This window comes from Mesocricetus auratus, unplaced genomic scaffold (genome assembly GCF_017639785.1).
Source record: "Mesocricetus auratus isolate SY011 unplaced genomic scaffold, BCM_Maur_2.0 Super-Scaffold_100025, whole genome shotgun sequence".
Lineage (NCBI taxonomy): Eukaryota > Metazoa > Chordata > Mammalia > Rodentia > Cricetidae > Mesocricetus > Mesocricetus auratus.
Genome location: NW_024429206.1, coordinates 13,312,229 through 13,328,135, shown reverse-complemented (window position 1 = coordinate 13,328,135; position 15,907 = coordinate 13,312,229). Strand labels below are relative to the sequence as shown.

At 51.3% G+C, this 15,907-nt stretch overlaps 2 protein-coding genes across 4 annotated transcripts in view; one reads left to right on the top strand and one right to left on the bottom strand.

Moving 5' to 3' along the window:
* Tctn1 (tectonic family member 1) overlaps positions 1 to 8,592 on the top strand; it is a 29,352-nt gene extending 20,760 nt beyond the window's left edge. The window contains exons 12-16 of one of the 2 annotated variants that reach the window (XR_005870950.1): positions 549 to 711; positions 3,729 to 3,848; positions 4,437 to 4,600; positions 7,528 to 7,561; positions 7,641 to 8,592. Coding sequence is in view for 1 of the 2 variants with exons in the window: in XM_040731182.1 (XP_040587116.1) it covers positions 549 to 711; positions 3,729 to 3,848; positions 4,437 to 4,580 (427 nt within the window). In the remaining variant the exon portion in view is untranslated. The remainder of the gene's footprint in view (positions 1 to 548; positions 712 to 3,728; positions 3,849 to 4,436; positions 4,601 to 7,527; positions 7,562 to 7,640) is intronic. The other variant, XM_040731182.1, reaches the window with a different exon arrangement.
* Positions 3,942 to 15,907, bottom strand: part of Hvcn1 (hydrogen voltage gated channel 1) — a 32,783-nt gene continuing 20,817 nt past the window's right edge. Inside the window, exons 4-8 of one of the 2 annotated variants that reach the window (XM_040731184.1) lie at positions 13,466 to 13,738; positions 8,991 to 9,095; positions 7,663 to 7,894; positions 6,100 to 6,212; positions 3,942 to 5,626 (exon numbers count right to left, since the gene is read on the bottom strand). In XM_040731184.1, the coding sequence (XP_040587118.1) occupies positions 5,561 to 5,626; positions 6,100 to 6,212; positions 7,663 to 7,894; positions 8,991 to 9,095; positions 13,466 to 13,738 (789 nt within the window). In that variant the 3' untranslated portion in view covers positions 3,942 to 5,560. Of the gene's footprint in view, positions 5,627 to 5,927; positions 6,213 to 7,662; positions 7,895 to 8,990; positions 9,096 to 13,465; positions 13,739 to 15,907 lie in introns of those variants that run through there. The other variant, XM_040731183.1, reaches the window with a different exon arrangement.

Sequence of the window (15,907 nt, the reverse complement as noted above, 5' to 3'; positions counted from 1 at the left end):
TAGACTCAAACTCCTGATCCTCCTGCCGCAGCCTCCTGAGTGCTGCAGTGGCATTTCTGAATCTTTGGCTCTGCGCATTTGTTGTTGAATTCCCACTCTGTACAAATATGTGTCTTTGTCCCTTTCATTTCCCTCTCCACCCACATCCTTCCCACATCCTTGTAGTGACTCTGTCATTAGTTTGCTAGGTCTGATTTCAGACCAGCATTTCTTCCAGAGGGTTCCACTTTCCTACAGGAGTCCAGGAGGCAGCAGCCCACAGTAAACCCTGCTTTCCTCCTGTGGAACCCATTTGTGCCAGCACCCTTTAGGAGGACAGGATATGGGAAAGCCACTATGTTGCCTGGCTTCTGACCATGGCCCATCGTATGTAGACAGAGATGGTAGAAAACAGGCTGGGGTCATCTCCATGACCAGGATGCTTCTAAGGCAGGACCACTTTAGGGATTCGATGATCGCATTGGAGAGGAAGGATGGAAGTGTCCCCAATCTGGCATTTCCTTGATTTCTGGTGCCTTCCTGAGTTGGCCTCTCTTTCCCTCCCAAAGACTGACAGGCACCATCCCCTGTGGGCTCCTGGCACAGAAGATTCAGGGCCTGCTGAGAGGCCAGGCCTTTCCTGACTATGTGGCAGCATTTGGGAATTCCCAGGCCCAGGATGTGCAGGACTGGGTGCCTGTGCGCTATGTCACCCATTCCTCCAACATGAAGGTAAAGAGTGAGGCTGCGGGCACCTGCTAGCATGTCTTCCTCTGCCCGGTGGGTTGGGGAGGGAGTGAGGAGGCTGTAGCTAAGCTAGGCTTTCCAGCTCTGCCCCCTCTTCACAAAGCCTCAGTTTGCTTCCCTGTGACATGGAAGCTGAAAGGACCAGAGTCGGCACAAGACATCCCAAGACCAGATTTATTTCCCCAGAGAGACAGAGGGCAGGAAATAAGAGACAAAGGCAGGAGAGAGGGGGAGAGGGGAAAAGAACAAGGGATGGGGGAGGGACATCTTCTCTGGAGAGACAGAGGAGACATGTCTGTCTCTTCTTTATAGAGAGGAGCTCGACATGGCCCATGGCAGTTTATAAAGGGAAGAAGGGAACCCGTGTTAGGATGAGCTGTTTTGTTTTAACTGGGCATGTTAATTAGGGCAGTCAGAAGGGACTTCTGCTTGCTGGTCTTCCGTTCTTGGATAGCTGGACCTTGGTAGTCAGTCTCAGGAGGAGGAAGTGGCCAAATAAGGGAACAGACCTTGGTGGCAGCTTTAGGAATGTAATCTAACAGTTTAGCAAGGCAGAGGGAAGGGTGGGGGAGGGGGCGAGGACAAGGCTAGCCAGAGCCATGTTTGCCATGCTCAGGCCCTAGAGCCCTTCAGAAATGACATCACTGACCTCACTGGGCTGCTCAGAGGGTTAAGTTTGTTTGGCTGTTGGCAGAACACAGTGGCCACTCCATAAACTGGAAGCTCAACTCACCACCATAGTCACTGTGGTTGAGAAATCCCCTAATCCAAAAATGTGCATCCAAATCAGAAACTATCTTAGTGCCAACATGTCACGGTCAAAACTTGGGCCCACTGAAATACCATTAACTCTAGATTGACTGAGTGATTGACTCTGACTGTCTAGCCTCTTGATAGTCATCATGGCTATGCCAATATCCAAAACCCAGGATGCTCAGCCTGGACAGTAATGGTGCAGTAAAGCCTTCCTCAGACATTTGGTGACATGAGGGACATGAGATGTGGCCTTCGTCTTTATTACTTCCATTCCCTGCCCTCTGGGCTGTAATGGCAGCCACCCACACATGAGCTCTTTCAGTTCCAAAGTTCCCCAAAGAGTTTAATGGAAGCTGACATCCTACAAATAGCTTCCTGGTCACATGTGACTCCCCCACCCACCTCCTTCTTTTGTCTTAGCAGCAAAGTGTGGGCTGTCCCCAGCGGAGGTGTGCACCCCATTCTCCCCTAATTGCCCAGCTATTTCTTGTCACAGCTGCTTCAGGCCTCTTATTGTCTGCTTTGTATATTTATAAGGAGTGGCACAGTCACCAGATCCCCACTCCAAAGATTGCTTAATCCCTGTGCCCGCCACCAATGAACCTGGGGTATGGCTTTTAGCTTTCTGGCACAGGGTAAAGACACCAGTCATCAGTGCCAGGGGAAGCAGGCCCAGGGCATCTGCTGTTCACACCCACTGCACCTGCAGTTTCTCCTAGCAACGGGATACTGGCAAGCTGGTTCAGTGATAAGGTTTCTAAAGGCTCTTGCAAGCTAAGGAATCCGTTACTGCTTTTGGCAGTTTAGCTTAGTGGTCTGCTAGGTTTTTATGCCAGGATATAATTTAGAGAAAATATATGCGGCGAGTCAAACATACAGGGAAGTACCATAACTTGGGGGATTCCCTATCTACCCACTATATAGATTCTGCATTTCCAGTTATCGGCAAAAAGATGACCTGGAGGACCCAATGCCCATTTAACTTGTCCAAGCAAAGGTCCTGGGACAGAGTCAGGATCCAGCCTTAGTTTGGGTAACCCCATGCTGGCCCCCTCAGTGCAGATGAAGCACTGTTACCTTTGTTTGAGACCGGGTCTCTCTAAACAGCCCTGGTTGTCCTAGAACTTGCTATGTAGGCCAGGCTGGCCTTGAGCTCAAAGCATCTGCCTGCCTCTGCCTCCCAAGTGCTGGAATGAAGGCATGCACCACTATACCTAACCTGCACTATTATCTTTGGTTACATACAGATATTGACTCTACCCCAAGCTGTTTTGTCTTGTTTTCGTGGATAGGGTAAAGGGTTCAAGATAGGGTTTCTCTGTGTGCATTTCCTGGCTGTCCTAGAATTCAACTCTGTAGACCAGGCTGGCCTCAAATTCACAGGTGTCTGCCTGCCTCTGCCCCTGAGTGCTGGTGGTAAAGACATGCACCATCATGCCCATCTGTCTTTTTTAAAAATTGAAAAGAAATTCTGTGTATGAGTATATGAATGTATGTATGTACACCAAATGGGTGCCTAGGGCCTGCAGAGGTTAGAGGAGGGTGGCGTGTCCCCTAGAACTGGAGATACAGATGGTTGTGTGGGTGCTTGAGGCTGACCCCAGAGCAGCCAGTGTTCTTAACTGCAGAGCCATCTTTCTAGCTCCAAGTTATATCTTCATTGCTAGCTGATGAAATTAAATAAAAGCATGTTTCTGTTTACATTCTAACACAACCTACAATCAAGGTCACCTTTTCTCTGTTAAATTCTGTCATAGTCTCTTCCCTGTTGGCCCCAAAGGTCCCACCACTGGGTAGCAGGAATGCAGTACTCCACAGTGACTAGGCCTTGTTTGGGAAAGAGAGGGGCTGGCGCATTTCTCACTGGGTGGTACTGTAGTAGGAGCAGAGGGTGCTGTAATGACTCAGGGTCTGTAAACTTATTTGTACCTGAACTCGTATATAGTGTGTTCACCCTTGTGTTCCAAACTTTTTTTTTTTTTTTTTTTTTTTTTTGGTTTTTCAAGAGAGGGTTTCTCTGTATTGTTTTGGAGGCTGTCCTGGAACTCGCTCTGTAGACCAGGCTGGCCTACAACTCACAGAGATCCACCTGCCTCTATCTCCCAAGTGCTGGGATTAAACACGTGCCCGGGGTGTTCCAAACATTTTTGTAATTGGCAAACATTTTATAATTAAAGGCTCAACTGCCGGTTTAGTTTGACTTGCGGTGGTGTAATATTCTGGTTTAATCTAGTTTTCTCTTGCAGGGCCCTTGCCAACTCCCTGTGGCTTTAGGTATAGAAGTGAAATGGACTAAGTATGGATCTCTGCTGAACCCCCAAGCCAGGATAGTGAACGTCACTGCCCAGCTCATCTCCATTCCAGAGGTATGCCTGCTGGCAGAGGTCTCCATGGGCTGGGGTGTGGCACCAAAAGAAATAAACCACATAAATAAAAGGGGCAAGTGAGGTGACAGCAAGTGTGACAGGAAAAGTTTATTGGTGTGAAAGATTATCGTTTCCATTTGGATTTCAGTGTTTTTTAAGATAGGGTCTCAAGGCTGGACTTGAGCTGTTGACTCTGATGTCACAAGCCCAGGTTCAGGGACAGGCAGCTAGTGCTGCTGTGCCTGGTAGGATCTGGTATTTTGACCTAGGATCTTCTCATGTAACCCAGACTGGTCTCAAACTTGTGACTCTCGGCGTCAGCCTCCAGAGTGTTAATGGGCAAGTGCCATTGTGCCTAACTGTAATTTTGAGTCTTAAGAACAATTTCATAATCATTCGTTAACTTGTACGTCAAGGGAAGGACTCACTGACAGGTAATTTTTGTGAACACTGAACCATGTTGCTATGCTGAATCAGCCTGGATCGTCATGCATCTGGGCTGCACTGTGCCTCGGTGACCCCAGCCTCAAGGGGACAGTGACTGAGTGAGGAAGATGACAAGCGTGCCTGTTTGTCTTTCCATTACAGCCCCTCCCAGGGCCCGAGAGGACAATTGTCGTTTCCACTACAGTGACATTTGTGGATGTGTCAGCCCCTGCAGAGGCAGGCTTCCGAGCTCCACCCACCATCAACGCCAGGCTGCCCTTCAGCTTCTTCTTCCCATTTGCGTGATGCAAGTGGCCCCCGCAGGAGTGAGTACCCGTCCTGAAGGTCCCTCTGCAGCAGTGGGCACCCAGGCGCAAGGCTCTGGAGGACACCAACCCAGTTGCTGGTTACCCTTAAACCACCACTCTGCCCTCTCCACTGCCGTTCCTCTCAGAAACGTTACTCCGCTATGCTAGGGGCTCACGTCATGTGGTTCCAGCACCCTGCACACAGGTCACAGGCCTTGTCACCTCTGGAGAGGTGGGAGGAGGAACCTAAAATGTAGCAATGCATGGAAAGCCACCTCAGTGCCTTATCCCTCATCCATCGGGAGTCGTCTTCAAAATGCCCATCAGCATTTGAGAAGTACAAACCAGCAAGGGGCTGTAAAAACGTGTGCCCATGAGGGCATTGCACCCCAAGATGGTGCTAAATACAGGGCAGTCTGGGAGCCCCGCAGTGAGCCAGTGTGGGCTGCTACCAAGGGGAAAATGTGGTAGGCGGGCCCAGGGGAAGGAGGGCGCTTATTTTATCCATTAATTGTACAGTAATTGAAAGAGACGCTGGTGGGTGCAGAGCCAGTTTGAAGCTGATGGTACAGCTGGAGGCTGCAGAGGAGGCTGGGAACCAGGATAGCTCCCCTAGGGGATGCAGCAGGAGAATCTGTGGACCAGCTAATAAAGAAAGGGTTTCTGGAATGGGCTGGTACAGGGTGCCAGCTTCTGTTCTTCTCAGGATGTGCTTAGGAAAGGATGGGCCAATTCCTACACAGAGGGAAGGGTGGCATCAAGTTTTACAAGTCCAGCTTCCTTGTCTGTTTTCGAGCGACAGCAGAGGCCAGGTGAGAAAAGGTGGCTATGGTTCCTTTGCTGCAGGAGGAGGGTGTGGACGGGTGGCACTGGGTCACACCGAAGAGGCAGCAGAGCTGACGAGGATATGTTCCCAGCATCCAGGGAGCGCAAGCCGAGGCAGAGATGAGGGCTTCTCTAGGTGGTGCTTCTGGGAGGCTAGTTCCCATCCCCAAGAAGTCCATTCTGTCTCAACAGCTTGTTGAGTCTCTCAATTTCTTGTTCCTATTGTAAAAGCAGACAGGCATTGGGCGCTGAGCTTCTGAACCACATTCCAGCAGGCCTGGGGCTACACGCAGCTAAGAGCCAGTCTGTGGCATCTGGCTGCTGAGGGGAGGGCCCTGGGCAGTGATTACAGGAACAAGATGCCCAGAGGAGCCGGGCTTTGGTGGCGCACGACTTTAATCCCAGCACTCGGGAGGCAGAGGCAGGCAGATCTCTGTGAGTTCAAGGCCAGCCTGGTCTACAGAGCGAGTTCCAGGACAGCCTCCAAAGCTACAGAGAAACCCTGTCTCAAAAAAACAAAAACAAAACAAAACAAAAAGATGCCCAGAGGAGGGACTGGGCCTGCCTCCAGGAGCTGGAGCTTAAGCCAGAAAGACCAGAAGAGGGAGCAACAGGCAGGGCTGTTGTCTCCAGGAGACTGGGCAGTAGTGGGCTGGAGGGGACAGCAGTGGAACCAGTCCCCCAAGTCTCACCTTCTCAGAGCAACTGAATTCCAGATGCTGGATCTTGGTGGCCAGTTGAATGTTTATCTGCTTTAACCTTAAGATCTGCCGTTCCGAGCGTGTCTTCACTGAGATGATGATACCTGGAAGGGAGGGGAGGAGAGAGTGTGCAGTTAGGCAGTATTTCCCTGTGGCCCCCATGGGCACAGTTCCTTTAGCCCCTGTGTTCCCATTCCCCAAGGACAAGTGTCCCCAGCAGTGAAAACTGCTTGTTTTCCTTGGTCAGAGTCCAGAGTGGAAATGAAAAGGCCAAGTTAAAGCAGGGACCCTGTGCTGGAGCATGGCCCTGACAGGTTGGCACATGACCTGCTAACTTGGGATGCCTTGAGCCGGGCGTTGGTGGCGCACGCCTTTAATCCCAGCACTCGGGAGGCAGAGGCAGGCGGATCTCTGTGAGTTCGAGGCCAGCCTGGTCTACAGAGCGAGTTCCAGGACAGCCTCTAAAGCCACAGAGAAACCCTGTCTCGAAAAAACAAAAAAAAAAAACAAACAAACAAAAAAAAACAAAACTTGGGATGCCTTATACAACTCCATGGCCCACGGCTCCCAACCCCATGGCCAATCCCAAGAAACACCAGTGCTGCCCCTCAGATACAAACCCCAATAAGGCCCATGAGTACCACGAGGTTGCCTGCTGCAGCTGCAGTGTGAGGCTTTCAGCCCCTCTCAGCCAAAGCACCCCCTGAGGGAGCCCATTCACTGGCTGCACTGTGGTGTATTTAATAAACCTTTTGCCTCTGTCCTTTTAATTAATTCATTTAAACCCTATGTGTCACCAGTCTGTCACCTTTGACTCCACATGACACAGTGCTAAGCTGGCTGAGCTGTGACCACTTGTAATCTACCAGCCTGAGTAGAACTAACTGCTGAGGGCCACAGAGCTTGGATATCGACGACTGTGGTTCCTGGGATGACCAAAGTGCTCCAGCCACCAGCCAGCCGTGGCCCCACAGAAGCCCTGCTCTTCAGACGGGCGTGCGTCAGAGCAGTGTGTGTGCCTGGAGTTGGGCAGACCAGGATTTCCCCAGGTGTCCAGAGCCAGAAGCCAGGGGATGGTAGCAAGTGTCAGCAACAGAGTGATCACTCTGGGAAACTGGGGGAGCTCCATGAGGGGTCCCTGGGTTGGGCAGTCAGCACAGAGCTTGCTAAGCCACCTGCCTCTTCCCTTCTGGAGGATGCCCTCCTGTGCTGTTCAAGGCAAGAGTCCCATGCTTCCATAACTACCCTCTGGTGGCCAGTGTTAGATGACTTTGGAGCATCACAGTCTGCAACCAGAGGTGGTAGCTCATCACCAGATATTACCTGTTAGCTCATCACCAGATATTACCTGTTAGCTCATCACCAGATATTACCTGTTAGCTCATCACCAGATATTACCATCTATCTACCTTTCTTCAGATTCCAAGGAGGCAGCAGCCATGGCACAAACCAGGTATAAGACCCCAGGCCTCTGGTGACCGTATTGCCACCTTGGTACCGGCCACAGTAACCATGCCCCCTCCCCTATGCAGTTCCAGAGCACAGGAGACGCACCATTGATGATCCGGGCCACCCGCCAGAGCCGCAGCAGGATCAGCAGGCCAAGAGCTTCAAACTGGTGCTTTTTAAACAGGAGGATGAGGTCGAGGACAAATGACACCACCACCACGATGGTGTCCAGGATCTCAAACTTATGGTGGAAGAACTCCAGGCGGAAGACGAAGATTTTAAAGAGAATCTCTATCATGAAGAAGACGAGGATGGCAAAGCTCATGTAGTGGAACGCCTGAGGGGACAGGGTGGGCAAGGGACACTGACCGTCACTGGCAGTCTCTGGACGCACCCCAGCCCCAAGCACACCTGCCTGGTTACCAGAGAGGACTCAGTGCTGAAGACAGTCGTCACCAACACAGGCAAGGCTTCCAGAATTAAACATCCCTGGCCAGGCCTGACTGTCAACCCAGTACTTGGGAAACTGAGGCAGGAAGATCAAGAGTCGAAGGCCTGCCTGGGCCACAGAGAGAGACTGTCTCAACTAAAAAGCAAAGATGGCTGCTGCTCTGTCATGGGTGCTTTCATAGCACACATAGGCCAGGGGTTTGCTTTCCAGTGCTGGAGTGAACAAAACAAGCCCTCCACACTGTCCTCTGGCCAACTACCCTACTGATAGGAACACAGCCTATGGCTGGACAGACACTTGCCCAAAGCCATATTGGTTGTCACTGCAGTACTGTGGGCAGAACACAACTCTGTATGGAGGGGACAATGTCGGTGTCCAATAAAAGGTGCACGCCTTTAATCCCAGCACTCGGGAGGCAGAGGCAGGTGGATCTCCAGTTCCAGGACAGCCAGGACTGTTGCACAGAGAAACCTTGTCTATGAATGAATGAATGGCGGCACCTCCCGTAACTGTTACTACACGGCTGAGGACTGGGGCAGAGTCGCACACTCCCTGAGGAGCAATAAAGATTAGTGGTACCTGGAGAGTTCCCAGTTTCTTACTAAGGAAGTCAGGAAGCAAGGGGATATTCCAACTCCTGTGGTCATGTCAAAAGGACATGTAGCCCTCTAACTGAGGCTCACAGCAACCACACTGGGGACAAAAGGGTAAGAGTGATTGTAGCATCACAATAAGGTATCCACCCAACGCAAGTGAGAGAGGAGGATGGGCTCACCCACACTGAGCATCAAGTGACTCAGTCGATGCTGTCCCTGCCCGCAGACAACGACCCTGTCAGCAGCACCCAGTGTATATGCCTGGCTGCATATGGACCTGAGCTGTGTGCACGCATGGCTCGGGGGCTGGTGTGTACCTGCACCACACATGCACCTATCTATACCACCTACATACACTCGCACGCGTGCTTGTGCCATGTGCATACCTTGACCGTATAGTCTTTCTTATCTGGCTCAATGATCTTGAGATCCAGAAGGAGCTCAGCAAGCACCAGGAGGGCATCCAAGATCACCAGGCAGATGATGATAACCTGGCGGGGAGGAGCAAGAGGATGTGAGACCAGATGGGACCACTTTCCTTCTCAGGAGCCACTGGGAAGTGGTTAGGTGAAGGTGTTAAGAATGGGATCCCAAGCCAGGCAGTGATGGCTCACGCCTTTAATCCCAGCACTCGGGAGGCAGAGGCAGGTGGGTCTCTTTGAGTTTGAAGTCAGACTGGTCTATCAATCGAGTTCCAGGACAGCCTCCAAAGCTACCCAGAAACCCTGTCTCAAAAAAACTAATAATAATACCATCATTCTGGAGGCAGAGGAAGGCAGATCTCTTGGAGTTTGAGGCCAGCCTGGTCTACAGAGTAAGTTCCAGGACAGCCAGGACTGTTTCACAGAGAAACCCTGTCTCGAGAAACAAAAGAATGGACCCCTGTCATCCCCTATCCTCCCACTCTCCAGGAAGCCCTGCCTTTTACCTTCTTGCCCCTGACCATGCATGGTGGGCACATCACACTCTGGGAGCAGCTTGCTCCACCCACTGGGTGAGAACACCGCCATCCCACTCCCGGAGGACAGGCAGGCCTTGGGGAACCCCTCTGGAACTCAGAGTCCCAAGGCTGGGATGAATAACTTACTGAGCATCTGCTCTGTGTACTTCAGCAACAGCAAACCATAGAAATAGAAGATTGAGTTGGGTGGTGGTGGCACACACTTTTATCCCAGCACTTGGGAGGCAGAGGCAGGTGTATCTCTGTGAGTTTGAGACCAGCCTGATCTACAAGTTCCAGGACAGCCTCCAAAACCACAGTGAAACCCTGTCTCGGAAACCTCCCCCACCCCCCCCAAAAAAAAGAAATAGAAGAATGAAACTAAAAGACAAAACCCTACTGCCTTTTAGGAGTGGCATTTGCTTTGAGAGATGGTCCTGGAGAAAAAGACTGGGTGACTAAGGGGCAGAGAATGAGAGACTGTGGGCCCCTAAGGGAGAGGAGTTCCCAAGCTCCACAGGGCACTCAGGGGTCCCATTCTTTTGGTTTGTTTGTTTTCAAGACAGGGTTTCTCTGTGTTGCCCTGGCTGTCCTGGAACTAGCTCTATAGACCAGGCTACCTCTGCCCCCAAGTGCTGGGATTAAAAGCATGCACCACCACGGCCCAACTGGTATAGGCTCACTGGACTAAGCAACCAATGAGCCCCAGGAGTCATCCTGTCTCTCTTTGGTGCTACCACACCAGGCTCTTGTCTTCTGTTAAAGCCTGGGTTCTGGGCCCAGAACTGAGGTCCTCTTTCTTGGACAGCAAGCCCTTTCCTGACAGACCCATATTCCCAGCCTGGATTTTGTTTTATTAATTCTTGTGTATTTTAGAACCAGAGGGATTAGCAAAGTCCCATGATCTAAAACTACTGTATTGAGAACAGGTTCACCACACAGGCACCAAAAGGCATGGATCTGGATCTGTGCTACTGTGTGGATGACTGTGAACGTGCTGAGTGCAGGCAGCTGGACCCTCCGGCCACACGTGATACCCAGAACACAGGTAAAATGCAGACTGAGGGGGTCCAGTGGCACAGGATGGACAGTGGCAAGGATATTCTGAACTGCTGAGTGGTGAGCTGTACAGTGCTCTGTGTACTACACACCGCAGAAATAGTCACTTTAAAATGATTAGCCTTAGCCAGGCAGTGGTGGTGCTCACCTTCAATCCCAGCACTAGGGAGGCAAAGACAGGTGGGTCTCAGTGAGTTTGAGGCCAGCCTGGTCTACCAAGCAAGTTCCAGGACAGCTAGGACTGTTACACAAAGAAATCCTGTCTCAAAAAACAAAAGATTAAAATTTTACATCATGTGACTGTCACCTGAAATTAGAAGTGAGAGAGACCAAGAAAAGACAACGATGGGTCATATCACTTGGCCTCCATGAAGTGATCTCCAAACCTCAGATCTGCCCTCCTACCTGGCTGCTTTTTGTGGAAGGGAGTCACACCCCTTTGTTAACCCACAGCCTCCCCTGTGGGGTGCCCCCCCCGCAGGATTCTGTCAGTCTGCACTGGGGACTCAGCTGGCCACACTTTGCTCCAAGTGACGGTGGACATGTAAGACACCATGAACAGTGTGCTCAGCCCTGACAGCCCTTGATCAAGGTCAAAGACCCATCTCTCGCTTTCCTGGGAAGCTCACTCATCGTGTGACAAGTGACAGCATGCTCTGTCACTATGTCTCGAAGATCCTACCAGCAGAGAACAAGACTCCTGAGCCCCAGTACCCCTCCTCCCATTTCATCTGACTTCCATCCAAGACCCTCAACCTATCTGGTCATGTCACTCCCACAGGACCTGTCCCCAGCAGCCCCTGCCTCATTCCGTAAATTGCTGCTTTATTCACGGGAACCTTGCACCCTTCCCCCACTCCCCAACGCAGTAGGTCCTGGTCTCCTTTCATACAGACCCCTTGACCAACTCAGTTCCCTGCCTGAAACATGCCCTTCTACCCCTGGGGCTATGAGCTTGAGTGTCGGTGACAGTCACCTCTGACCTCTTGACTCCTGGCCTGTCCAGAGCCTTAGACCTCATCCTTGCCCCTGCAGGGGACATCTAAGCAGCATTTGTCATTCCTGCCACTCCACAGACCCGTCACATCCAGCTCACTGCCACCCGAAGTATGGAGACCACTGTCCCCTCAAAGGACAAATGTCTTTATGATAGTTATCTTTTTTTCCAGCCTAAGAGTCAGATCCAGGACCAGCAGGCAGAGTGGCAGGATGAGTCCCTTCCAGAGGCAGGGACATCCAGAGGGGGTGGGTCTGTGGCTTCTTTACAGCTGGAAGGAAGCTGGCTCCCTCTGTTTGCTCTGAAATTGCAGGTTTGGATTTCAACCACAACAACATAATACCATGTTTCCTGCCACAGCCAGAGGGGCTGGCAGAACGCAAGGGCTTCTGGGTGCTAGCTTGCTTTAAGTGGGAAAAGAGACCAATATACCCCCAGAACAGTGTCAGTCATGAGAGTGAGGCTGTTTCTCCTTGCTTCCAGAAGGGACTTGGGCTCTGATGCCCAGAGTGGCATCCCCAAAGTTCCTCCCTGTGGTACTGGACCCACCAGGAGCTGTGACTGTTGCCATGCCTTGGTCTCCTGCATTTTCCTGGAGCAGTCATGCTTCTAGACACCAGCTTGCTTTTTGCAGGGCTGGAGAGATGGCTCAGCAGTTCAGACTGCTTGCTGCTTTTGCAGAGGACCTGGGTTTAGTTTCTAGGACCCAAATCAGGTAGCTCACAAGCCCCTGTAATTCTAGCTCAAGAGATCGGACACCCTGTAGCCTCTGAGGGCTCCTGAGTACAAATGGTGCAATAAACTTGTGAAAGCTCACACATGTAAATAAAATAATATTTTTGAAAAATTGCCTTTTACAAAGTTGGGATAGATGATACCCACAGAGCTCAGCAAGGAAGTCCCTTAGTCTCCCCAGGGCAGCATCGGGAGAGAGGTGGTGACAGTGAGAGCCAGGCACATGTGTGGGGTGTGTGTGTGTGTGTGTGTGCGCACCCACTCCCATGTACACACATGTGGAAGTTATGTTAGTGTCTTTAGCTATTTTCCACCTAATTCACAGAACCTGAGGCTCACCAACTGGCCAGTGAGCCCCAAGGAGCCACCTGTCTTCTCTGCCTCCATGCTGGGATTCCTGGCATGTACTGCCACACCCAACTCTTTTCCTGGATGCTGGGGAAGCAAACTCAGGTCTTCATGCTTACACAACACTTAGCCATCTTCCCAGGGCCACGTGTTTTGTTGCCTCTCCATAAAGGAGGGTCTGAGGGTCTGTGGTGATGAGGTTTTGAGGCAGGGAACCCACATGACCTTGTCCAGAAGCAGGCACTGTGGGATGAATGCTTCCCTCATAGTGTACTTGGAGTATACACAGGCAGGTGTCTCACAGTGAGAAAGTAACTAGTATAAGGTAACCACTCACGGGTTGCTGCAAAGCTTCTGTGGCAGTGGGTACAGTCGCAAGGCTGTGCAGCTGCCGCCACCACCTAGTTCCCATGTGTTTCCACCACCCCAAAAGGAAATCCCGTCACCCTCAGCAGCCACCCCCTCCACTCTTTCCTCCCTCCCGAGGCCTCCCATCTGTCTGCCCGGCTGTGCACATTCTATATGGCTCAGCAACCTGCGTCACACACAACTGGGATCTTCCCGTCTGGACTGTCACTCAAGCCTTATTTTCAGAGTTGCGGCATGTGGTGTCCACATTCCCTCCTTTGTCATGCCCAAGTCGTTACCTCTGGAGGGACAGGCTACGACAGGCCATACCATGGAGCATGACAGACATGGTGGGCGCTCAGGAAGCACCTGTGGGATGCACGGGTGGCAGAGGGAGCTCCCACCTTGGAAACCTGGTGACTTTACCCTCCTACCTGAAACCTGTGGGAACTGAAGAGTTTCCTCAGCCTGTTCCTGAAGTCCAGGGCCGGCCTGGGTGCGGGGACAGGGCCAGCCTCGGCATCTGTGCCCACAGCACTGCCTTCCCCTTCCGCTGGCGTGGGGGCTGGCTCGTCTTCCTCCTCCTCGTTCTCCCACTTCTTGTAATTGACATTCCACGTGTGGTAGTCGTCCCCAACCACTGTGAAGTGCTTCAGGAACCTGCTCATCCTCTTGGCAGGAGCCACCTTGGCTCTGCGAGTGACACCCTAGAGGGACAGGACAGGGCAAGCATGTGAGGTTCCCATAGCTGGGATGGGGGAGAGGCCCACTCCAGGTCCCAAGGTGCTCAGAGCACCCTAGCCCAGGTCAAAAAAGTGGGGTTTTGTGTGTATACCTATTTTTGGAACCTAGTATCTCTGTACACGAGGCAACAGGAAACCCCAATCCCACCACACACGTCCCTGTATTCTGCCCAGCAGTCACCAACAACGGTACTAAAGCCCAGTCTCAGCAGGAGGCCCACCTGTAAGTATCAGAAGAGCCGTGCACTCTCAGAGAAATTGAGAGCTGGTGAGGGCAGTGGAGGAAGCGTCCAAAAGTAAAAGTCCAGTTTCACAGAGACTTCAGATGCCAGCCCTACACTCTTGGCCAGGCAGGCGGAAAGGGACGGAAGTTCTTCCAGGATTCCCCACCAGGCACACACACCTGCTATCCCAACATTTGAGAGATGGGGCAAGAGGATGAGGATGCAAGTCCAGCCAGAGCCACATAGTGAGACCCTGTCTCAAAACTCAAGAATACGGGCTACCCTACTGTGTACTCAGCCTCTGTGCTTAATCTGCCTCTAAGAGAACAATGCAGCAAGCCAGGTAATAGTAGCCCACGCCTTTAATCCCAGCACTCAGGATGCAGAGGCAGGCGGAGCTCTGTGGTTCCAGGCAACCCTGGTCTACAGAGGGAGTTCCAAGACAGCTGGGGCTACATAGAGAAACCCTGTTTCCAAAAGCAAAAAGAAAACAGAGAAAACACTGTAGCAACCTATCTTATTTGCATTGGACTTCCTGTGTAGCCAACTTTTTGTTTGTTTGTTTGAGACATCCTTTCTCTGTGTAACAGCTCTGGCTGTCCTGAAACTTGCTCTGTAGACCAGGCTGGCCTTGAACTCACAGAGATCTGTCTGCCTCTACCTCCCGAGTGCTGGGATTAAAGATGTGTGCCACCACCACCTGGCCTTTGTGTGACCACTTTTTACAACCTAAACTAACACATGGCTGTAATCTAAAGTCATGTACTCTTCCATGCCCCTGTCCTAGAATAATACATGTGTGTCATTTGCTGAAGGCAGCAAATACAGAGATTGAAAGCAACCTTCTAAAATGAATATCCATTTTGGATGTTGGTTGATAAACCATTATTTGTATTACTGTAGTTGTCTGGGTCGGCTGGGATCAGTTGAAGGCAGTGACATGATCCTTGTACAATGTGGGTAAGATCCCTGCAAAGTACCCCACCTATTTCCCATGGGATGCAGCCAGCACTGCTCAATAAAGACAGAGAAGCCCTTTATGGGGGATAGACACAGTCACCCACCAGATACACAAGAGACACAGAATACACAGTCACACTCAGGGACAGCCTTCTACAGGCAGGCACAGGTTCCCACAGAGGACAGGAGATGCAGGGAGCACATAAGTGGGGAATTCAAATCTGGACTCATTCTTGGTTAAAGACGTGAAGGGGAAGTGCTTTTAGTGCTTTCCTTAATGTGACACCAATGCATTGGTGACTGGGAGCTAATCACTAAAGCATATAATCCACGCAGGCATTTCTGAAGGTTCTGCCTTTAGCTCTGTTGCGAGCAGGACCCACTCCCCACATGTCTAGTCCCAAGATCATTCCCGTCCGTCTCTGTGTGCACTACTGCAGCAACCACCTGTCACTGTTCCCTTCTGTGTAAAACTAGAAAGAACACAATGAGACCGTGGCGCGCCTTTGCCTAAAGCTCTCCAGTGGTTCTCCACCACACTGAGTCCCTCTTGCTGGTGTCCTTCCTGCCATTCATGCTCTCAGGGAGGCTTCTCCAAGCTCACCTCTTCTGAGAGGCTTGGTTTAATCCCCTGACCCCACTCCCCCCCATCTGTGTCTTTATTACGTCATTGCTCGATTCAAAGTTTATTTAAAACCTATAAATACATCCTTTTGACACTGTCACTTAGAAAGCTGTAGGATCTTGTAGATAGCCATTATAGACACCTACATGTGATTTTCTCCCTTGAGAATCCAGTGCTCACGTCTTGAAATTGTCTTTCTCCTGTCTGTCTGTCTGTCTGAATACTTGATGAACTCACTCTCTCTGCTTTGCTCAAGCTCATACTGGGACGTCTCCTACCACACCCTATCTGGCTTTGCCTGCAGGGAGCTGCCTGCTGAGGGCA